Source organism: Hyperolius riggenbachi, chromosome 6 (genome assembly GCF_040937935.1).
Source record: "Hyperolius riggenbachi isolate aHypRig1 chromosome 6, aHypRig1.pri, whole genome shotgun sequence".
NCBI classification, from domain to species: domain Eukaryota; kingdom Metazoa; phylum Chordata; class Amphibia; order Anura; family Hyperoliidae; genus Hyperolius; species Hyperolius riggenbachi.
Genome location: NC_090651.1, coordinates 97,429,773 through 97,454,074, shown reverse-complemented (window position 1 = coordinate 97,454,074; position 24,302 = coordinate 97,429,773). Strand labels below are relative to the sequence as shown.

At 41.5% G+C, this 24,302-nt stretch overlaps 1 protein-coding gene across 1 annotated transcript in view; it reads left to right on the top strand.

The window, feature by feature from the left end:
• The window catches only part of XPR1 (xenotropic and polytropic retrovirus receptor 1), a 233,036-nt gene that overhangs the window by 175,472 nt on the left and 33,262 nt on the right, over positions 1–24,302 (top strand). The window contains exons 3-8 of the mRNA XM_068239712.1: positions 77–178; positions 388–605; positions 12,852–13,001; positions 15,835–15,918; positions 20,987–21,068; positions 23,229–23,416. Coding sequence (XP_068095813.1) covers positions 77–178; positions 388–605; positions 12,852–13,001; positions 15,835–15,918; positions 20,987–21,068; positions 23,229–23,416 — 824 coding nt within the window. The remainder of the gene's footprint in view (positions 1–76; positions 179–387; positions 606–12,851; positions 13,002–15,834; positions 15,919–20,986; positions 21,069–23,228; positions 23,417–24,302) is intronic.

Genomic DNA, 24,302 nt, shown 5'->3' with positions numbered 1-24,302 from the left:
TTTAATGTGTATAATCTGTAAAATGTGTGAACACGCTGTGTCATCTGACAGCCTCTTTCCCTTTTTTGTCTTGCAGTCACAGATGAGGACAACGTAAAACGATATTATGCCAAGTTTGAAGAAAAATTCTTTCAGACGTGCGAGAAAGAACTTGCCAAAATCAACACATTTTATTCAGGTAATTGAACGGTGAATACCAAGAGATCTGGATCAGACACGGGCAACCTGTGGCTCTCCAGCTGTTCTGAAACCTCCAGTCCCAGCCTGCAGGCTATGGTGTCTTCACAACTGCCGCAGCCAACCATCGTCTGTGTCTGATCTCGGCAGCAAAGCTTAATTGCCTCAGCTGTATCGCTCAATTACTGACTCTCCTGTCTTTCATTGCAGAAAAGTTAGCAGAAGCTCAGCGACGCTCAGCCACTCTACAAAATGAGTTGCAGTCCTCATTGGATGCACAAAAGGAAAATGTGCCAACCATCCGGCAACGTAGAAAAGCGGTGTTCACTCTGTCACACGAGGAGCGCGTCCAGCACAGAAATATTAGGGACTTGAAACTGGCATTCAGCGAGTTCTATCTCAGCCTGATTCTGCTGCAGAACTACCAGGTACGTCCTGCCAAGTGTAGAATATTATAATAGCTGTTATGCATTTGCCTTTTTTTTATCAAGACATAATCAAAAACTTTATGTACTTATAAGAAAAATGGCACATTCATATTTTTGGTAATGTATGTGGAAGTGTACAGAGAATTGTAGGTAAGAACAGATCTGTACTTAACTGCATAGCATTGAGGTTGATTTAAAGTTCAGTTGAACATTCAATGTTTATAGAATACAAGTCAGAATTAGGCGTTGGATGGGGCAATTTTTACCTTTATGCCCCAGTTAAAGCACAAATCTTTAATATGGCCTTAGTAGAACAATCTTTTAAATTATGCTTGAGGCCCCTTTTATACTTGCAGGGTAAACCTGCTTGCCTTACCCTTTTTGTTTTTACCACAAAGATCCGCAAAAGCAACACAAGTATATGGAGCCTTGCTCACTAATTGTGGTCAGTTGCTGTGCACCGGAAGTTTCCATTGCGGCGTAAGGGCTGCAGCCCGTTACCGCAGGCACCGTGCTTAACCACTTGAGGACCGTGGGCTTTACCCCCTTAAGGACCAGACCCTTTTTTTCCATTCAGACCACTGCAGGTTTCACGGTTTATTGCTCGCTCATACAACCTACCACCTAAATGAATTTTGGCTCCTTTTCTTGTCACTAATAAAGCTTTCTTTTGGTGCTATTTGATTGCTGCTGCGATTTTTACTTTTTATTATATTCATCAAAAAAGACATGAATTTTGTCAAAAAAATGTTTTTTAACTTTCTGTGCTGACATTTTTCAAATAAAGTAAAATTTCTGTATACATGCAGCACGAAAAATGTGTACAAACATGTTTTTCATTAAAAAAAACCCATTCAGCCTATATTGATTGGTTTGGGTAAAAGTTATAGCGTTTACAAACTATGGTGCAAAAAGTGATTTTTCCCATTTTGAAGCATCTATGACTTTTCTGACCACCTGTCATGTTTCATGAGGGGCTAGAATTCCAGGATAGTATAAATACCCCCCCAAATGACCCCATTTTGGAAAGAAGACATCCCAAAGTATTCACTGAGAGGCATGGTGAGTTCATAGATTTTATTTTTTGTCACAAGTTAGCGGAAAATGACACTTTGTGACAAAAAAGAAAAAAAAAAAAAGTTTCCATTTCTGCTAACTTGCGACAAAAAAAAAAAATGAAATCCGGCACGGACTCACTATGCTCCTCTCTGAATACCTTGAAGTGTCTACTTTTCAAAATGGGGTAATTTGTGGGGTGTGTTTACTGTCCTGGCATTTTGAGGGGTGCCTAATTGTAAGCACCCCTGTAAAGCCTAAAGGTGCTCGTTGGACTTTGGGCCCCTTAGCGCAGTTAGGCTGCAAAAAAGTGCCACATTGGTATTGCCGTACTCAGGAGAAGTAGTATAATGTGTTTTGGGGTGTATTTTTACACATACCCATGCTGGGTGGGAGAAATATCTCTAAATGACAATTGTTTTGTTTTGTTTTTTTTTACACAGAATTGTCCATTTACAGAGAGATTTCTCCCACTCAGCATGGGTATGTGTAAAAATACACACCAAAACACATTATACTATTTCTCCTGAGTACGGCGATGCCACATGTGTGGCACTTTTTTTGCACCCTTACTGCGCTAAGGGCCCAAAGTCCAATGAGTACCTTTAGGATTTCACAGGTCATTTTTGTATCAAGACTACTCCTCACGGTTTAGGACCCCTAAAATGCCAGGGCAGTATAGGAACCCCACTAATGACCCCATTTAGAAAGAAGACACCCCAAGGTATTCCGTTAGGAGTATGGTGAGTTCATAGAAGATTTTATTTTTTGTCACAAGTTAGCGGAAATTGATTTTAATTGTTTTTTTTTTCACAAAGTGTCATTTTCCGCTAACTTGTGACAAAAAATAAAATCTTCTATGAACTCCCTATACTCCTAACGGAATACCTTTGGGTGTCTTCTTTCTAGGAATGGGGTCATTTGTGGGGTTCCTATACTGCCCTGGCATTTTAGGGGCCCTAAACCGCGAGGAGTAGTCTTGAAACCAAATGTCGCAAAATGACCTGTGAAATCCTAAAGGTACTCATTGGACTTTGGGCCCCTTAGCGCACTTAGGGTGTAAGAAAGTGCCACACGTGGTACCGCCGTACTCAGGAGAAGTAGTATAATGTGTTTTGGGGAGTATTTTTACACATACCCATGCTGGGTGGGAGAAATATCTCTGTAAATGACAATTGTTTGAATATTTTTTTTACACACAATTGTCCATTTACAGAGAAATTTCTCCCACCCAGCATGGGTATGTGTAAAAATACACCCCAAAACACATTATACTACTTCTTCTGAGTATGGCGGTACCACATGTGTGACACTTTTTTTGCAGCCTAGGTGCGCTAAGGGGCCCAACGTCCTATTCACCGGTCATTTTGAGGCATTTGTTTTCTAGACTACTCCTCACGGTTTAGGGCCCCTAAAATGCCAGGACAGTATAGGAACCCAACAAGTGACCCCATTTTAGAAAGAAGACACCCCAAGGTATTCCGTTAGGTGTATGGCGAGTTCATAGAAGATTTTATTTTTTGTCACAAGTTAGTGAAAAATGACACTTTGAAAAAAAAACAATAAAAATCAATTTCCACTAACTTTTGAGAAAAAATAAAATCTTCTCTGAACTCGTCATACACCTAACAGAATACCTTGGGGTGTCTTTTTTCTAAAATGGGGTCACTTGTGGGGTTCCTATACCGCCCTGGCATTTTACGGGCCTAAAACCTTGAGTAGTCTGGAAACCAAATGTCTCAAAATGACTGTTCAGGGGTATAAGCATCTGCAAATTTTGATGACCAGTGGTCTATGAGGGGGCGAATTTTGTGGAACCGGTCATAAGCAGGATGGCCTTTTAGATGACAGGTTGTATTGGGCCTGATCTGATGGATAGGAGTGCTAGGGGGGTGACAGGAGGTGATTGATGGGTGTCTCAGGGGGTGGTTAGAGGGGAAAATAGATGCAATCAATGCACTGGGGAGGTGATCGGAAGGGGGTCTGAGGGGGATCTGAGGGTTTTTGGCCGAGTGATCAGGAGCCCACACGGGGCAAATTAGGGCCTGATTTGATGGGTAGGTGTGCTAGGGGGTGACAGGAGGTGATTGATGGGTGTCTCAAGGTGTGATTAGAGGGGGGAATAGATGCAAGCAATGCACTGGCGAGGTGATCAGGGCTGGGGTCTGAGGGCGTTCTGAGGGTGTGGGCGGGTGATTGAGTGCACTAGGGGCAGATAGGGGTCTAATCTGATGGGTAGCAGTGACAGGGGGTGATTGATGGGTAATTAGTGGGTGTTTAGGGTAGAGAACAGATGTAAACAATGCACTTGGGAGGTGATCTGACGTCGGATCTGCGGGCGATCTATTGTTGTGGGTGGGTGATCAGATTGCCCGCAAGGGGCAGGTTAGGGGCTGATTGATGGGTGGCAGTGACAGGGGGTGATTGATGGGTGATTGACAGGTGATCAGTGGGTTATTACAGGGAAGAAAAGATGTAAATATTGCACTGGCGAATTGATAAGGGGGGGGTTCTGAGGGAAATCTGAGCGTGTAGGCGGGTGATTGGGTTCCCGCAAGGGGCAGATTAGGGTCTGATCTGATGGGTAACAGTGACAGGTGGTGAAAGGGGGTGATTGATGGGTAATTAGTGGGTGTTTAGGGTAGAGAACAGATGTAAACACTGCACTTGGGAGGTGATCTGACGTCGGATCTGCGGGCGATCTATTGGTGTGGGTGATCAGATTGCCCGCAAGGGGCAGGTTAGGGGCTGATTGATGGGTGGCAGTGACAGGGGGTGATTGATGGTTGATTGATGAGTGATTGATAGGTGAATGACAGGTGATCAGGGGGATAGATGTATACAGTACACGGGGGGGGGGGGGGGGGGGGGTCTGGGGAGAATCTGAGGGGTGGGGGGGGGTGATCAGGAGGGAGCAGGGGGCAGTTTAGGGCATAAAAAAAAAATAGAGTTTACAGATAGTGACAGGGAGTGATTGATGGGTGATTAGGTGCAAACAGTGGTCTGGGGGGTGGGCGGGGGGGGGGGGAGTGCCTGAGGGTGCTGTGGGCTATCAGGGGGCAGGGGGGGGAAATCAGTGTGCTTGGGTGCAGACTAGGGTGGCTGCAGCCTACCCTGGTGGTCCCTCGGACACTGGGACCACCAGGGCAGGGGGCAGCTTGTATAATACACTTTGTAAACATTACAAAGTGTATTATACACTTTGTATGCGGCGATCCGGGTGCTAGTAACCCGCCGGCGCTTCCGAGCGGCCGGCGGGTTACAGCGCGAGGGGGGGGGCGGAGCCAGTCCCCGGCGGAGGATCGCGTCACGAATGACGCGATCGCTCCGCCAATGCCCGTACAAGGACCGCCGCCTCTGCATGCGGCGGTCCTTTCGGGATCCACTTGCCGGTCGGCAAGTGGTTAAAGGGAACCTGTACTTTGTTTTGGACCTGTTAAAAAAAAAAAAAAAAGCACAACTCCCTTACTCTTGGATCCGATCGCTGCCTTTTGCACCTTGTCAGCTCTCCTGGTCTGCCGATTTGTCCCCCGTATCTGTTGGCATCTTCTTCGCGCTGACCCAGAAGTAACCTGAAAGTACTTCCAGGTCAGCGTCATTACAGTGAAGATGCCGTCAGATACAGGGGACACGGCGGCAGAACGGTAGAGCTGACAAAGCGCAAAAGGCAGTGATCGGATCCAGGAGTAGGTTAGTTTTGTGGTGGCGCTTTCTTTTTTTTTTTCCCCAACATGACTTCATAGTAGAAAATAATCCTATTTCTCAGCATCAACATGGGTTTACTAAAGACAGGTCCTGTTTGACTAACATGCTCAGCTTTTATGAGGTAGTGAATGCTAATATGGATATTGGGAATGCTGTAGATGTGATATACTTGGACTTTGCAAAGGCCTTTCGACACTGTTCCCCGCAAAAGTCTGGTGCAAAAGTTGAGAATTCAAGGACTGGGGAAGAGTCTGTGTGCATGGATAGGGAACTGGCTAATGGACAGAAAACAAAGAGTTGTGGTCAATGGTTCATACTCAAAATGGGAGACTGTTAGCAGTGGGGTCCCACAGGGGTCTGTACTGGGTCCAGTGCGCTTCAATTTATTTATTAATGACCTAGTAGATGCAGTAGTGAGCAATGTTGCTATTTTTGCAGATGATACAAAATTGTGCAGAATCATTAACTCTCAGGAAGATAGTGTCCTATTGCAACAGGATCTGGATAGGATGGCTATATGGGCACATACATGGCAGATGAAATTCAATGTTGAAAAATGTAAAGTCATGCATTTTGGTTGTACCAATGGTCTAGCACCATACAAAATAAATGGGATACAGTTGGGGACATCAAACTTGGAGAAGGACTTAGGAGTACTCATCGACAACAAGTTAAATAATCGTACTCAATGCCAAGCCGCTGCAGCTAAAGCTAACAAAATTTTGGGATGCATTAAAAGAGAAATAAAAACTTGAGATGCTAGCATAATATTGCCCCTGTTTAACTCTCTAGTAAGGCCACATCTGGAATATGGAATTCAGTTCTGGGCACCACATTACAAAAAAAAGATATTGCAGTTTTAAAGCAGGTGCAGAGACTAGCAACAAAATTGATACGTGGGATGGAAGGTCTCACTTACCAAGAAAGGTTAGATAAACTGGGTTTATTTAGTCTAGAGGAAAGACGCCTTAGAGGGGATCTAATTAACATGTATAAATACATCAGAGGGCAATATAAAAGCTTGGCGGATGAGCTTTTTGTCCCTAGGCCTTCTCAAAGGACTAGAGGACATGATCTGCGCATGGAGGAAAAACGTTTTAGCTATTTATTTAGGAAAGGGTTCTTTACAGTAAGAGTGATTAAGATGTGGAATGCATTGCCACAGGAAGTCGTTATGGCAAACTCTATGCCTGCATTTAAAGGGGGCTTAGATGCTTTCCTTGCGTTGAAAGACATCCATGGCTACAATTACTAGGTAATGCCTAATGATGTTGATCCAGGGATTTTATCTGATTGCCATCTGGAGTCGGGAAGGAATTTTTTTCCCTTTTGGGGCTAATTGGACCATGCCTTGTATGGGTTTTTTCGCCTTCCTCTGGATCAACAGGGATATGTGAGGGAGCAGGCTGGTGTTGCACTTTATTCTCTGGTTGAACTCGATGGACTTATGTCTTTTTTCAACCAAAATAACTATGTAACAGGTCTTTAAAGGACAGCACAAAGGAGCATTATCTGGCAGGATAGCTGCCATGTCTTCCCCATCCATATTCGACGTTTTAGTCCAGTCGAAAATTTCAGCTGACTAGAACCAGGGCTGTGGAGTCGGAGTCGAGGAGTTGGGGCAATTTTGGGCACCCGGAGTATGAGTTGGTCGGAGTTGTGGTTTTATAAACTGAGGAGTCGGAGTCTGATGATTTTTGTACAAAATCCACAGCCCTGACTAGAACGGGGACCCTGGGGGCACAGAACTTTGAGACTGGTGCTGGACATATGTCGCATCTCTCATCCAGACAACTTGAAACACTCCCCCTTGGCCATACACAAATGAATTTGTCTAGCTTTTTTTCTAGCTAATGCTATTCTGTCACTTGTCCTTGTTTCCCCCACACCATAGTGTGGGTGTCAGGACTCAGATTTCCTACAAACATCCACACAGCAACACACAGCAGAAGTTATGATAACTTCTGCTGTGTGTTGCTGTGTGGATGTTTGTAGGAAATCGCTGGAGTTTATGTACATGCTGTTTTAGCTGATCTGTGATTCAGTCAGCCACCTGATCTGGTGAGAGTACCTGGTGGATTTATCCATTTTTATGAACTTTTCTGATGCCATTGTTGTCCCTGTGAACATAGACTTTTTTGAGACTGTGGACTATTTGTTTATGTTGAGCGCCTGCACAGTTTTTTTTCCTATATCTATACAGTAAAAATGTGACAGAGATTCTAACTGTTCTTAGCTCTATTAAAGTGTGTTTTTGCTGCTAAAGTCGCGTTAAAATCCTCAGACCTAAAAAGTCTGTGGTGAATTTGCGCCTCTGCCACACATCACTAAAGAGTGAGAATGAAAAGGTGACTTTACCCACCCCTGACTTCTGTAGGTCTGATGTGCCATTAGAGCAGTGGACAGACTGTGCCATTATGCCTGGTACACACCATGCAATTTCCCATCAGATAGATTGGTCGATAGATAATTTCCGACAGATCTGATCGGATTTTCAATAGTTTTTCTGATTACTTTTATGCAAATCCATAAGAAAAACTATCGGAAATCAGATCGGAAATTATCTATTAGACCCATCTATCTGACAGGAAATTGTATGGTGTGTACCAGGCTTTACAGCATTGTGCCTTGATAAAGAAACTGGGCGTGGTCTTGAAACATTGGCTTCTTGGTTTGTTTGAAATACAATTAACATTTGGAAGGAAATGCCAGTCCTCATTCAAATTGTTGATGGTTTAAGACATCCTTCCTCCTGGTTTTCCTGAGTACTCTTACATGCAGTATGTACTGTGGCCTTACCAATACAGGTAGTCCCCGAATTACGAACGACCCGCCGATACGAACGGCATGGATTCTGTGTTTCCATGGGAACAAGTCAAACATTTTTTTCCCAAATTGGACTTGTAGTTTTTGAGAAAATCGATTTTAAAAAATTCTAAGAAAAAATTCCTTTTAAACTTGTATAAGTAGGTACAGAGGGCAGAGGTGACACAGAGGGGGGGCACTGGAGGCACAGAGGAGGCACAGGGGACAGAGATAGCACAGTGTTCTGACTTAAGAACAGATTCAGGTTAAGAACGAACCTACAGTCCCTATCTCGTTTGTTAACCGGGGATTACCTGTTGTGAGTGTGCGACACACCTTTCTAATAATGTTTGAAAATCATTCTGGTTACCGTACTTGTTAAGCAAAAATCTTGCATCAGCACTGTCATCCCAATGATAAAGAGGCATATATATGCTACATTTAATGCTGTAGGAAAGGAGCTCACATCATAAACATGTGACTAATTATGGAAGTGGAAAATGCTTATTCATGTAAACCTTTGTGGAAATGGTGATCTGCGCAGTATTGTGTCCTCGTGCTGTGGGGTCACTGACTTCACAAGGGATTATCATATAGCTTTATCTTAAAGGGGTAATATAGGTTTAAAAAAATTCTTCAAGCATAAGTGGTATTATAACAGGAGTATATACAGTATTCACTATAGGTTCTGACAATAATTTTATTTTATTTTTGCATGCCCTGTCCATAAACGAGAGAAGTCCACAACACACTGTTAATGCCAAAAATTCTTCTTATTGTGCAAAAATGCAAATAACTGACATAACAGGCTTACATGTTTCAGGCTGGAGCCTGGTTCTTAATCATATGGCCTGTGTAATTTCAAGATTATTGCAACTGTATTGCAGCCCGTTAATATTTGTACCCTAAAGCCTCACACCTGTACAATGCCTGGCACTTGTAGTAATCATTCAAGATGGCTTTCAGATGAACTGCTCATTCTGTCCTGCGGAGAGGTGAGAGGAGTGTATTCGCCATCACCATCCATGGTTGCAATGTTACCTCAGCCTAATGAAGCTCTGATTATCCCTTGTAAATGGAGATGGTAGCTCACCGTAGCATGGTTCCATTCCTTAATGCCCTGCATAGCTTTTTGCTTGAAGTCAGCTGGCCGATAGACATGGAGTTGGTTACGGTGACCGTGCTCAGACACACAATTGCATTCACCACGGAGAAGTCCATCCCTGCTGGCTGACTGACTTCAGGCTAGAGCAGTGGTCCTCAAACTAAGGCCCGCGGGCCGAATGTTGCCCTTTGAGGCTTTTTTACTGCCCCCCACACGCAAAATGTATTACTTATAGATTACTTATAGATGTGGTCAGCTACACCTTTAAATATTGGTGGTCTGCATTTAGAATAGCAGTGCTGGCACCACCCATTCACATGGAAGCCAGAAAGCAGTAATTTGCTGGCTTCCAGTCAAATTCCACATCAGGTGACACTGCTGTCCAATTGGATTGTAGGTTGTCACCTGGGTATGCTTCACTGTCTGGCCCACAAAGACTTCCACATCATTTTATGTATACTCCGACCCCCCAGCAGTCTGAAGTATGTTGACCCGGCCCTTGACCCAAAACGTTTGGGGACCACTGGGCTAGAGTGTGGCGCTGGGCAATACAGGATTGAAGCTCACCGTGCCAAACTTACCATCCCTAATTAATGAGTTCCTGGAGTCACCTACACTTTCTGAATTTGAAATACAGCCATGTCCATTCCACCCATGCCATATACGGTATCTTCCTGTCACACACTTCTCATGCTGGCCACACACCCTCTGGACCTCTGTTGATGTAATCACCTGGCCTTGGCAGGAATACTGATGCCAGGCAGCGATGATATGGGGAAGTGGAAGAAATACAATGCATCATTCATAGTCCGATTCTGAACTGAGTTCGGTGATGAAAGAAGCCTGGGATGCGTAAGTTTTCAGGCTGCATACTATACAGCCCTACAGCCAGATAGGGAAATGGTGACGCACTGCACAGTCTCTTTAAAGCATACCTGAACTGACACGGCACATAATCCATCACAGTTTCGTAGGTATGACACTAATTAGGTTGTCGACTTCTGCATGAAACTAACCTCGACCAAATAATAATTAAATGCATCGATCATTAGCTGTGGAATGACATTTTAAATTTCAGGCGATGGTTGCCAGATCTGACTTTCTTTGCTCAATGAGAAGATTGATTGAACAATCGGATAGCTACGTGTATAACAGCTTTAAAGGGAATGTCCAAGCAAAATAAAATGAGTTTCACTTACCTGGGGCTTCTACCAGCCCCATGCAGCCATCCTGTGCCCTCCTAGTCACTCACACCTGCTCCAGTCCCCTGCTGGCAGCTTGCCGACCTCGGAAGTCGGCGGGCCGCATTGCGTACATTTTTACGCATTCCTGCTAGTGCAGGAACATTAACACAAAAAAGTTTACGCATTACTGGTTTAATGCGTAAAAATTTACGCATTGAACCAGTAACGCGTAAAATTGTATGTGTTAATGTTCCTGCACTAGCGGGAATGCGTAAAAATGTACGCAATGCGGCCCGCCGACCTCCAAGGTCGGCAAGCTGCCAGCAGGGGACTGGAGCAGCAGTGAGTGACTAGGAGGGCACAGGATGGCTGCATGAGGCTGGTAGAAGCCCCAGGTAAGTGAAACTCATTTTTTTATTTTGCTTGAACCTTCCCTTTAACACAACCTTATGCCTAGCATTAACCATCACCTATCCAGTAAACTTATCCCTAACTTTGTCTTGAAACTTTGCTTACTCCTAACGTCCCAAATAGTATAACAGCACATGGTTGGCGAGGGGTTTCTTGTCATGGGCCTTTAACCTCCTGGTTAACTTACCTCTGACCCTAGCCTTGCTCACAAATTAAAACTACAAGATAGGGAGACAGGAGAGAGCGCACTAAATGTTAAGGAAATGAGGCCGGTCATGGAATAATTTCACCTTAAGTGTTGACTGGATAACCCTTTTAGGTGTGTCAGCAGAATCGCTTTGTCTCACTAGGCGGGGATGGCTCATGCGGCAAGTCTCCTCCTTTCTCTGGACAATTCCTTTCTCGTGGCCAGCTGTAGCTTGCTGTTGCGTAAAACCTTCCTACAACTCGAGTATTATCTGCACTCTGCAGGCACTCGGCATGCATGGGTTACGTGTGGCTGCGTATGGGTGTTAATGTGTTGATAGGGGTGATTGGAGTAAGGTACGTAGACTCCATGAATTAATGTAATTACTTTTTAATAAAAGTTTCCTGCAGGTAGCTTAGCATTTGCTTTTCCTTTTTAATCCATCTTCCTTTGCTAACCTCTCAGCTACTGGCCTATTTACCTTTTTGATTTCAAAATATGCTATTGCAGCTGGCATTCATGCTTTGCATTACTAGCTGTGACATGACCCAGACTCTAGATGTGACCAGACCTGCCTTGTATTGGCAGACACGTTGGGTTGCTTTCTGCGTCTGAAAAATTGAATCTACATTCAGGCCTGTAGAGTTGGTACAAAAATCATCCGACTCGGACTCCTCAGTTTATAACACCACTGACCTTAACTTAACCCAAAATTGCTCCAACTCCTACACCACAGCACTTATATGGCTTATGGAGTGTGTACAAAAATCATCCGACTCCTCAGTTTATGAAATCTCCGACTCAAAGTACTCCCAAATTTTTCCAACTTCGACTCCACAGCCCTGTCTACATTTCCTACTTACATCTGGCCTTTTTCAAAGTAAGAATCTTTAACATTGAAACAAGTCCTATAATGCTACCAACCTGGAGAAACATTTTACTGCCTCCAATTATTGATCAGTTTTGATACATCTGAGAATCTGTTGGGTGTACTCTGTAAAGGTTTGACAGACCCCGCTTTCCCAAAAACTCTGTGTGAGCTGTCCAATAATCAGTGTAAGGGTCATTGACCCTCTGTTATTCATAGATTAAACAGTTTGTGAGGAGTTTATCTACTAGTGAGTTGAGTCCCTCTTTTATACCCTAGATTTGGGGTACTTATCAAAGCAAAATTGATCTGGAACAATTTCGACGTCTACACACGATGCAATTTCTTATTAGATCTATCTAATAGATTCCTTATCTGATGGAAAATTGTACCGTGTAGATGAGGCTTCAGTCGTGATAGTTTTGCTTGTTTCAAACGAGAAACAGGCTGCTGCTGATCCCAGATGAATACACATTGCTTCCCTGCAAGTGTCTACAGGAGAGAGAGACTCCCACTTCCTCTACAGGAACTTTTGTACAGCGGCAGACAGATATTTGCCTCCGAGCAAGCATTGCCTTGATAAAGGGGTCCTACGTGGCTCCGAAACATTGGCCATATTCTTTTACATGGAACCAATAAAGATTAACTTTGGATGTGCCAGCTCTTTTCTTTGTTGAAGGGAAACAAGCTAGCTGGCTCTGAGGAAGGAGTTTGCTTTGGATGTAGACATTTTTGGCAAGTGCAAAAGACTAGAGATGTCCTCATCAAACTGATGAACAAGATGACTTAAATACTAATCTTTGTTTTTACACTAGCTATCATGAAACTGCTGCATGCCAGGATAGAAATATAATGTAATAAGAAGTGATGTTGGACTGTGATGGTTTTAATTTTTGTTCAATACCCTTTTTTCCTATTTTGTTAGAATCTGAACTTCACAGGGTTCCGTAAGATCCTAAAGAAACATGACAAGATCTTGGAAACGAGCCGTGGTGCGGACTGGAGGGTGGCGCATGTGGAAGTGGCACCATTCTACACCTGCAAGAAAATTAATCAGCTGATTTCTGAGACTGAGGTATTGCTATGCACTTTTTTCTTTTTCTCATTTGCTGTAAAGAATTGAGGCCTCTGGCTTGTGTGATCATGCCACTATATTTGGAAGGTCATAGACTGTGTAAAGCCTTATACAAACGTGGACGGTCATACATACTTGATTGGTCAGGCCTGCAGCTACTGTCGATGAGTCAGGTTTGAACTGACATTTCAGTGCAGCCTAGCATGCTTGTTCCTCACTATGGAAGAGCCAGTGGGGAGCGTTGGACAAAGCAACATCAGGCATTCTTTAAAAAGAAATTAAAAAAACCTTTAGAAATCGGCTGAAAACTTCATTCTGGTTACTCGCTTAGTTTACCATATTAAAACCTGTCATATCACAAAATACTACCTAATTCACAGTGGTGCTTCCCGCAAGTTCTAGGGGGGTTTATTATTATTTAGTATTTATATAGCGCCGACATCTTCCACGGCGCTTTACAGTCTTGGCACTAACTGTTACTAAAAGGGACTTGCAATGTAACCCCTGCCATAGTTATGTCTATTATAGTTTAGGGCCAATTTTAGGGGGAAGCCAATTAAGTTATCTGTATGTTTTTGGGGTGTGGGAGGAAATCTTGAGTGCATGGGGGAAACCCTCACAGACATGGGGAGAACATACAAACTCAGTGAAAGTAGTTCCCTGGCTGGGATTCGAACTGGGGTCTCTGCATCCCATCTTAGTCTCCTCAGAATAAACTCTATTTTCATGCCACTTTCTAGGCCAGTACCTCATCTTGCTATTGGACTGCAAAGCTGGGAATCATGAAAATCAATGGCATCTTCTATAGCTTGTAAATGGTTACCAGGTGCACAGAAGTCAGTTTGGTTATTGTGAGCACAGCAGGATCTCGTTAGTTTCCCTGTTTATTCATGTGCTAGATTTGCTTTATAATAACCCTGGAGACTAAATTGTCCAACCAGGAGCTGCAGGATGTGTTTGCTGCTTCATGGTGTGTTTCCATCTTATTTTCTGCAAATTCTGGAGATATTACCTGCTGAGCTGCTTATTCTCCATTATTTTTGACACTTGGTTCAGACACTAAAGGATGATCCCTGCCTTTAAGCTCCTCTCAGAGGAGAGTCCTTTTACTAGAAGGGCAAAGCAAGGTGAAGCAAGCAGTTAGTACTATCTGCATCCACAGCTCTTTACTGCAGCTCTTTACTGAAGTCAACAGTGATTCTTAAAACAGCTTGAGATATGCAAATAATACTGATGTGTGGAATGATCTTTGTAAGGGTGACTTACCTATAGCTTTTATCCTTCCTAAGTGTTCTTGACTTTACTTACATGTTAAGAAAAATGTTGTTAAATGGTTGCTGTAGTGTAATTTTTAAAGCTCCATTAATCCCTGTCGTCAAAATTTCTGCCATGGTTTGCCACCAGCTGTGGTGTTAAAGGATACCTGAACTGACATGTGACATGATGAGATAGACATGTATTTGTACAGTGCCTAGCACACAAATAACTATGCTGTGTTCCTTTTTTTCTTTCTCTGCCTGAAAGAGTTAATATTCAGGTATGTAAGTGGCTGACTCAGTCCTGACTTAGATAGGAAGTGACTACAGTGTGACTCTCACTGATAAGAAATTCCTCTTTTTATCTTTCTTGCTCTCAGAAGCCATTTACTGCTAGGAACGTGTTTTATAGTTGGAATTGCTTATCAGTGAGGGTCACACTGTAGTCACTTCCTGTCCGAGTCAGGATGGAATCAGCCACTTACATACCTGATATTGAACTCTATCAGAAAAAAAGGAACACAGCATAGTTATTTGTGTGCTAGGCACTGTACATACATATGTCTATCTCATCATGTCACATGTCAGTTCGGGTATCCTTTAAGTTAAAAAAGCGTCAGCAGTAGGTAAGACCTGCTTAACATTACACACCAGCAGTGGGCACATTGGAAGAGATTTTTTGGCCAGGGTTAATCTGATGCAAAATAACCAAGAGATCATTTCCTCACGCTAAAAAACAACTGGGTGCACCATTCAGAATAGAGACAAGTTATAGCTGATTACAAACCATCTGACATTTTAAAATACCACCCATCTGCCTCTTCCATTGTTGCACCCAGCTGGCTCATTTAAAGGAAACCAGAGCTGGTGTATAGGAAACGTTTTATACATACCTGGGGCTTCCTCCAGCCCCATACCCAGGGATCGCTCCCACGCCGCCGTCCTCAGTCTTCCCACAGCTCCGATATCTGGTCCCGTCACTTCCGACAGTCGGAGCCAGTCTGACATAAGAGAAGTGCGCTCTTTGCGTATCTCTCTAGTGGCTGCTGGAGAGAGATGCAAAGAGCGCACTTGTCATGCGTAGACTGGCCCCGACTGGCTGAAGTGATGGGACCCAGTATCGGAGCTGCGGGAAGACTGACGGCGGCAGCGGTAACTTCTCATTAAGTGAACCCGAGGTGAGAATTATATGTAGGCTGACATATTTATTTCCTTTTAAGCAATACCAGTTGCTTGGCATTCTGCTGATCCTCTGCCTCTAATACTTTCAACCATAGCCACTGAACAAGCATGTAGATCAGGTGTTTCTAACAATATTGTTAGAACTGACAAGATTAGCTGCATGCTTGTTTTTGGTGTTATTCAGACACTACTGCAGCCAAATAGATCATCAGGGCTGCCAGGCAACTGGTATTCTTTAAAAGGAAATAAATATGGCAGCCTCCATGTTACTCTCACCTCGGATTCACTTTAATTCTACATATGTCTGTCAGTTAGTGTAATAAGGAGATCTGGCTTCATTGCTATATTGAGAACTATTTGTCAAGTAACTCTTACTTTATTTCTCTTGTCACCAGGCTGTAGTGACGAATGAACTAGAAGATGGGGACAGACAGAAAGCCATGAAGCGCCTGCGTGTGCCGCCGCTTGGAGCTGCTCAGGTGATGAATTAGGGTTCCACTTTATGCATTCCTACCTGTATGCAATGTGTGGGTTAAATATATCCCCAGAACCAGGGAGCCATTTGTACCTAGAAATCACAGCAGGTGCCGGACTTCTTTCAGCCAATTCTACTGTTTTCAGTGCTTGTTTCCAAGCTGCTTTGAGTAAACCCGAATGAAAAATCTGCTTGATGCATGAAGTACAGATGCAGTGCATTAAGCGACTTCCTCTTTTACTTTTTGTGATCTCTAGGTTAATATTTGAAATTAGATTTATGGCCAGTTCATTTGGCATTTGGGGACATCTCATTTAGCCGATGGCCAAATGTCGTTGAGTTGTTGCGTCACATCTTGAGCTCCCTAGAGGGGGGCATGAAAGTACCCAACCTTAGCCAAACCTGGATGCTGCATTAGACAGCGGAATCAAACACATTTACGCAAACAGGAAAAGCTGGTACCTTATGTAAAAAGCGCGTTGCCTCTTATGTTGGCTGGAGGAAGTGCATCTTATTTTCTCTGTGAATACCTGTTTAGTTCACCATGAATTTTTGTATTGTTAGTAGTTTTTGGACCATTACTCATTTGTTGTTACTATATGTTTTATCAGATAGTAGATAACGTAAATGAGAGGCTTAAAGGGGTTCGGTGGGATGTTACGAAAAACAAAAGGCGTCACCTGGGGCTTCTACCGGCCCCCTGCAGCTATTAAGTCCCACACCGTCACAGAAGCCTCCGCCATTCGCCGCTGCCGGTGACCTGCTAATTATTGTCTAAATAGATGAATAGCACTGTGGCTGCATGTTTCATCGGGAGCTTACTGCGCAGGCGCAGTACGAAGTTTTCTTGTACTGCGCATTAAGGTCCTGAGGACATGCGCTGCCACAGTACTATCTAGTTAGACGAATAATTAGCAGGTCACCGTGCCGCTGGTGTAAAGCTGCAGGGGGCTGGTAGAAGCCCAAAGTAAGTGACGCTTTTTGGTTTTTGTAACACCCCATAGAACCTCTTTAATGCAATTTGCATGTAACGTGAAATTAGGCCTTTCCAGATCTGCAGGAAATGCATTAGTTTGACACAAACCCAAGGTACATACAGCATGTAAGCTGGCATTAGCAACATTTAGACCGTTTCCACCAACTACATAATATTTTTCTGAAAATGAAAAAAACAAAAACCTGCTACACACTTTTAAATGTTTGTGGCCCCAGAACAACTGTTTACAGATCTTTTTGGACAGCAGTTTTAGAATGAGTGCATAAAGACACGTTGCTTGGCTCCCAGCTTACATCATATCCTGCTTTGGAAGGAGGCACACGTGCAGCTGGTACCAGCCTGCCAGAACTTCTTTGAAAACTCCTGCAGGGCCAAAAGAGTCATTGGGCAAGGCGATCAGACCTGACAGATCCCTGAAGGGGATTTCAATGAAAATGTATTGACCTGGCTGTGGATGATAAAGCATATACTACATGTTACAGTATTCACCTAGATCATCTAAATATATAGCTCTTCATTTATTAATATTAAAATATGGTTTCTATTTTTACACTGTACCCGCTGTTATCTCTAAATGTTAGTAATGTAGAAAAAATAATTCCCGTACTCCAGCGACAAGAAAGAAAAATGTATTAAGAAATGTAATAAAACACAATTAATCATGGGAGAAAATATGCAGATAAGAGAAAAATGCAATTAATGCTCCTCAGAAACCTTACCCAGCGCTGAAACTTCTTATCAGTAGTTCTAATCAGTATTAAATCTGTTTATGGGTTCGTGCATTGATTGAATGCTTTAAAATGTCTTTTGATAAGCTTTGCAATGGTTTGTATTCCCAAATGCTGAGTAAATTGCCGTGGAACTGGGAAACATATTACTTAAAGGGAACCTAAACTGAGAAGGATATGGATTTTTCCTTTTAAAATAATACCAGTTGCCTGACTCTCCTGCTGATCCTGTGTCTCTAATACTTTTAGCCACAGCCCCTCAACAAGCATGCAGATCAGGTGCTCTGACTGTAGTCAGACTGGATTAGCTGCATGCTTGTTTTAGTTGTGTGTGATTCATCCATTACTGCAGCTAAAGAGATCAACAGGACTGACAAGCAACTGGTATTGTTTAAAAGGAAACATCCATATCCCTCTAAGTTAAGGTTCCCTTTAAAACCAATACAAGGCAAAAAGAAAATGTCAAATATGAAATGTATGTTTTTTATTGTCAACAGCGTCATTTTTTTTGGCTTATAAAGATCTAAATAATTTCATCAAGATTTACCAAAATGTAAAATTTAACCTGATCCACACTTTCACACTTTCGACACCAACTGTTAATGGCCCCTGAATTTTCTGGTGACAGACATGTTACATTGCAAAACATTAGGGTAGCAATATATCTAGAGTACAGTGGGTGGTTCTTTAAAGAACATCTATCGTGAAAATGGTAAAATTTAAAATGCATATTGTGCACATAAATGTACATTCCTTGCAGATTTAGATGCATTTACCGGTATATATATTTTTTTCTATATCCCTGTTACAGTAGGTAGTGAAAATCTGATTTTGGCCTAGTCAGTCTCCTAATGGGGGATTCTCCATTATTTCTTTATTTACAAAAGCACTAACTGAGTTGCTCAGTCCAACTGCTTGCCTAAATAGTGTGCAATGTAGTAGAGGAACTGGCTGACATCTGTGTATAGATCCTTTCCAGGCATTCCTTTTGTGAAGAAGAAAGATAATACTGAAAGTCTCCCATGAGATGGACTACCTCAAAATCTGTCAGATCTTTCAACTTTTTACCTTCTGTAAAAACCCGTAACATAGGAGATAAGTAATTTATAGCACAATTTACTCAGGGAAAAGCCTTTTAAAGGACAACTGAACCAATAGGTATATGGAGGCTGCCATATTTTTTTCCTTTTAAACAATACGAGTTGCCTGGCAGCCCTGTTCTGTTTGGCTGCAGTAGTTTCTGAATAACACAACAAGCAAGCATGCAAGTTGTTGTTTTTAGTCAAACAAAGTATAAATGGGTGGAATTTAACCTTATTTCTAAATGTTAAAGGATACCCGAAGTGGCAAGTGACATGATGAGATAGACATGTGTTTGTACAGTGCCTAGCACACAAATAATGATGCTGTGTTCCTTTTTTTTCTTTGTCTGCCTGAAAGAGTGAAATATGAAGGTATGTATGTGGCTGACTCAGTCCTGACTGATGTGACTACAGTGTGACCCTCACTGATAAGAAATTCCCCTTTTTACCTCTTTTTTACTCTCAGAAGCCATTTTCTGCTAGGAAAGTGTTTTATAGTTGGCATTTCTTATCAGTAAGGGTCACACTAATCACTTCCTGTCTGAGTCAGGACTGAGTCAGCCACTTACATACCTGATATTTAACTCTTTCAGGCAGAGAAAGAAAAAAAGGAACAAAGCATAGTTATTTGTATGCTAGGCACTGTACATACACGTGTATCTCATCATGTCACATGTCACTTCGGGTATCCTTTAAAGAGGAACTTTAGCGAAAAGGGGGAAAAAAATGCATTGCAGAGTGAGAAGTTAAAAAATAGAAGACATCAGAAATTGATATTCTATGTGTACTTTGTTCATATTATTTGATATACAGCACCAACTGCCATTATCTAGAACCACATCCCCAACAATGCGATTTGCTAAATGTTTGCTAAATGTTTGTTTTGAGATATATATGTATGTATATATATATATATATATATATATATATATATATATATATATATATATATATATATATATATATATATATATATATGTATATATGTATATATGTATATGTATATGTATATATATATATATATATATATATATATATATATATATATATATATATATATATATATATATATATATATGTGTATATATGTATATATGTATATGTGTATATATATATATATATATATATATATGTATATATGTATATGTGTATATATATATATATGTGTATATATATATATGTATATATGTATATGTGTATATATATATATATATATGTGTATATATATATATATATATGTATGTATGTATGTATATATATATATATATATATATATATATATATATATATATATATATATATATATATATATATATATATATATATATAATATGTGTATATATATATAATGCATATATGCACAGAGGGAGATACTGGTTGCTTGGCAGCTGGAAATAGCCTTTATTTCCCACAATGCAGCAAGGCTTACAGACTGGAAACTGTCATGCCCTGGGTCCTGACATCACACTGTGGGAGGGGTTTCTCCACAATGTCAGCCATACACTCCCCCCTGCTGATCAATTTGAGATAAGAAAAGTTTTCTCGTTGGAAAAGAGGTATCAGGTACTGATTAGGATGAAGTTCAGTCCTTAGTTACAGTTCCTCTTTAAAGTACAACAAATGTCGAAGCAGTCCTAAAGTTTAACGTGAGCAGATCTGCATGGATGTCCTGATTCAGTGACTGGGAAAGGAAGAGGATTGGACCTGAAGCCAGGCTAGAACCAACCATTTTTAAAGGTAGTTAGCAGTTTCCATATACCTCTCACTTCACTTTTTTAAATGTATTTGTACCTGAAAAACAAAATGTACTGCTAACAGAAAACAAAAGGACACTGGCTTCCTCTCTTACTCTTATTTGCAGCATAAAGTTTCCCTGCACTACAGAATGATTTGTAACTGGAAGCACCTTTTATTAAAGTTTGCTCTTGTATGTCTTTGTTACCAGTGGCACAATAGGACTTCATTTATAAAGGTCTCAGTAAAATATGCTGTCAAAGCCTTCCACTATCCGCTGTGCTGTGATAAGATTAGAAGATGGAAGCCAACACCTATCTGCTGCCAGTTGTCCCCTTATTTTAATTTGCTGCAGATATCACAGATAAGACCTTATATTGGTTTCTGGGGATGGTGTCCTGTATGTTGTCTGTAATGATCCGGGGCCACAAGATTGAGCGCTTTCATATACGAGACTTATTATTTCCATGTGAAGCAGATTGTATCTCAGTTCTTCTCAGTGCGATTGACTCGTTTCTCTTTGCATTGCAGCCTGCACCAGCCTGGACGACTTTCAGAGTGGGCTTGTACTGTGGGATATTTATTGTGTTGAACTGTGCGGTTGTGTATACTGGTAAGCAGACATGTTCTATCTCCCGCTCCTACATTTCTTCACATGTGAGAATGGTAACCTGTATATCTCGCTACGTGATGCCGCATTCAGTTGCAGATGAGATGTGAACCACATTAGGGCAGAAAATCATGTGTTTGAATCCTGCCACAAAGGAAAATTGACGTTTCCATGGCAATGAACCACGTTCCATCTGTCATTTTTGTATGTGAAAAAGAATGATCGGATCCTATTGGTTGCTGTGGAAAGTACTGTGTTTTTATTAGCAGCTTTATAGATATGTATTATTTCATGCTGCAGCATTGCATAAAGATGTATGGATAATTATAGTGTTCAACCACACTAGATTGTTAAAGAACACTGCTGAATAATATATATTACTAGGAGCAACGTAACCTAATTCAATTCCATATACTGATCCTTTTCTGTGTAAAAAATCCCTACACAGTCATGTTCACACTCAGGGCGTTAATCTGCTGGGAAAGGTCTGAGTTGTTGTTTTGGGAAGCTTGATCTACATACATAGGCTTATACAGCTTTAGGGCTAGTGTTCACAGGCCTTTGAGTTCAGTTTGATGTCAGTATTGTTGCAGCTGTATTAGTTTATCTTCAGTTCACTTTCAGGCATAGGTCATGCAGACCTCTGGTTGACTCAAGTTTTCCATTCCCTTGTATAGCTGTGACCTGAACTGATGTCGCCCTGAATTTAACCTGAAAATGTATACCAGTCTAAATTTTAATGAATCCATCGCTGAAAAAAAGAATCTGCAGGAGACCACTTTAGATCATAGATGAGATAGAGTGAAGACCGAAACCGGAAAAAAGGGCGCCACCATAGGCTCCCATTGTAAAAGCCGTGATTTGCATCAAATCAATGGAAGGAAATTTGGGTGAAGGGAGGCGCCTAATACACTCCCATTGCTGCAAATCATAGCTCTGAGTGCAATCAATATTAGATCAGATTCTTGCTACTAACATGATAAAGAATTATGGATTGAGACCTCAATACTGGCATCTTTTGAACTGAAAACAGATTTTTACCTTAATATCTTATACTTTCGGTAGTAAAATAATTGCTTTATAAAGTTCAGTTTGATTCACCTCTACCAGAACTTTCCATCTCCCACATTTAATAACATTTTATTTGATTTGATCGATAATGATTACGGTACACTTGATCAGTGGTACTTGTCAGATCAGTTTTGCGTAGGTTTGATCATTTTATTAAGTCTTAAATACTTTTAAATGATCTCAATCAAAATGTGGTCAACAAGGACATAAAAGCATTCTTTGTGGATTTCACCTGTTTTTCTTAGATCTGAACTCTTCACGGGAGAAGAAACATCCATAGAAAAACTTTGGTTCTCTTTACAAGAAGCTTTAATAATAATACAGTTTGAATCATTCTCTTTTAGCTTCTAAAAAGATGTATAAAGCATTGCTGAAAGTGCCACCAGCTGCATGGGGGGATGCAATAACCAACTTCGCCCTTGACCCCTTCCTTTCCATATCAGCTGAGCTCTGTCAAGCACTGATTAAAGGGGAACTTCAGCCTTAACAAACATATTGTCATTAAGTTACATTAGCTATATTCATTAAAATAGATAGGTAATATAATCTCTTACACACCCTGTTTTAAAAGAACAGGCAAATGTTTGTGATTTCATGGGGGCAGCCATCTTGCTCATGAGGGCAGCCATATTTTTGGTTGAAAGGAGGTGACAGGGAGCTGAGACACAGTTCCAACTGTCTTGTGTCCTGATCACCCCTCCCAGCTGCGGCGCTAGGCTTCAAATCTAAAATTAAAAAAATTGCACCAAAACAGCAGAACGAGAACATTAATATCAGAAATGTCATCATGCTTTGCACAGCATCGGGATAAATGCCCGGGCAGTTTTTAAAAATGAGTTTTGGATAAGAAAAACTAATTTCTGATGCTGTGAAACTGTTAAAGAAACACCAAGCCTTTTCAGTGCTGCTGAGTAGATTTTTAGTCTGGAGGTTCACTTTAAATTGCAAACATTGTACTGCTCAATGCATTGGAACATTATGGTCCATCGATCCTCCACCACTCCTTTCCTGCCACCCTAGCACAGATATTGTATAACTAGTTCAATGTGTGCAGTAACAAGCTCTTAAAATTACCCTTCTGTCTTCATACAGGTTACGAGAGATACAACATTGGGGATGTCTGGCCTTTGGTGCGAATTTACAGGGGTGGTTTCCTATTGGTGGAATTCCTCTTTCTTTTGGGAATCAATACGTATGGCTGGAGACAAGCTGGAGTCAATCATGTCCTTATATTTGAACTTAACCCCCGGAACAACTTGTCACATCAGCATCTCTTTGAGGTAAGAGTTAGTCCTTGTACTGGCTTCAGAGAGTAGAAATAACACACCACACATGTCCTGTGTACAGTGAGTCTATTCTGCCTCCTTCAGAAAGGAACAGATTCACTGTGGGTCTCCCAAGCTTTGCTGAAGATACGTAATCCTGCCTGGTCTGGATTTTTTGTCAGGTGGCAGCTGTTTACAACCCTACTCGAGTCATGTAGGAAAATAAGCACAATTGAAAGCAGGTATGTGGAGTCAGTACAAAAGTCATCAGACTCTTCTCAGTTATAAAAAAAATAAAATAAATTCATTGACTCAGTCTCTGACTCCTGGTACCCAAAATTACTCCAACTCACTAACTCTGCCCCCTTAGTCTAATACCTACCGGGGCTGTGAAGTTGGCACAACATTCAACTGATTCCGACTCCTCATTTTATGAAACAGACTCCTACTCCACCTACCCAAAAATTGCATTACTCCGACTCCACAACCATGGTTGAAAGTGTAATGAATTGGCATTTGGGATTCTTTTTGAAATCTTTATTATTATATAGATCAAGGACAGATTGAAGACTTTGTTTATTTAAGAACAGTTCTTGCTGCTTTGTTGTACAATATAACTTCTACAACTAGCCCACTTACTTTTCAGCAGTCTAATATGACACAGTTGGAGTCTGCAATAGTTTGCTGCCTAATAGCAGTCTTTTAATACATCAAGCCTGGGTTTTCCTCATCACTTGTGTTGTCCAGTGTTTCCCCGATAGCCTTAGTATACCAGTTCCCAAGTTATAGTTGCCTAGAATACCTTTTGTAGTGACTGATATTGCTGCAGTAGATAGGCTGAAAGTGTGACAGTCTTTTTGCTGTTATATTTAGTCTGATGTCCTTTAGTATTGACAGCTGG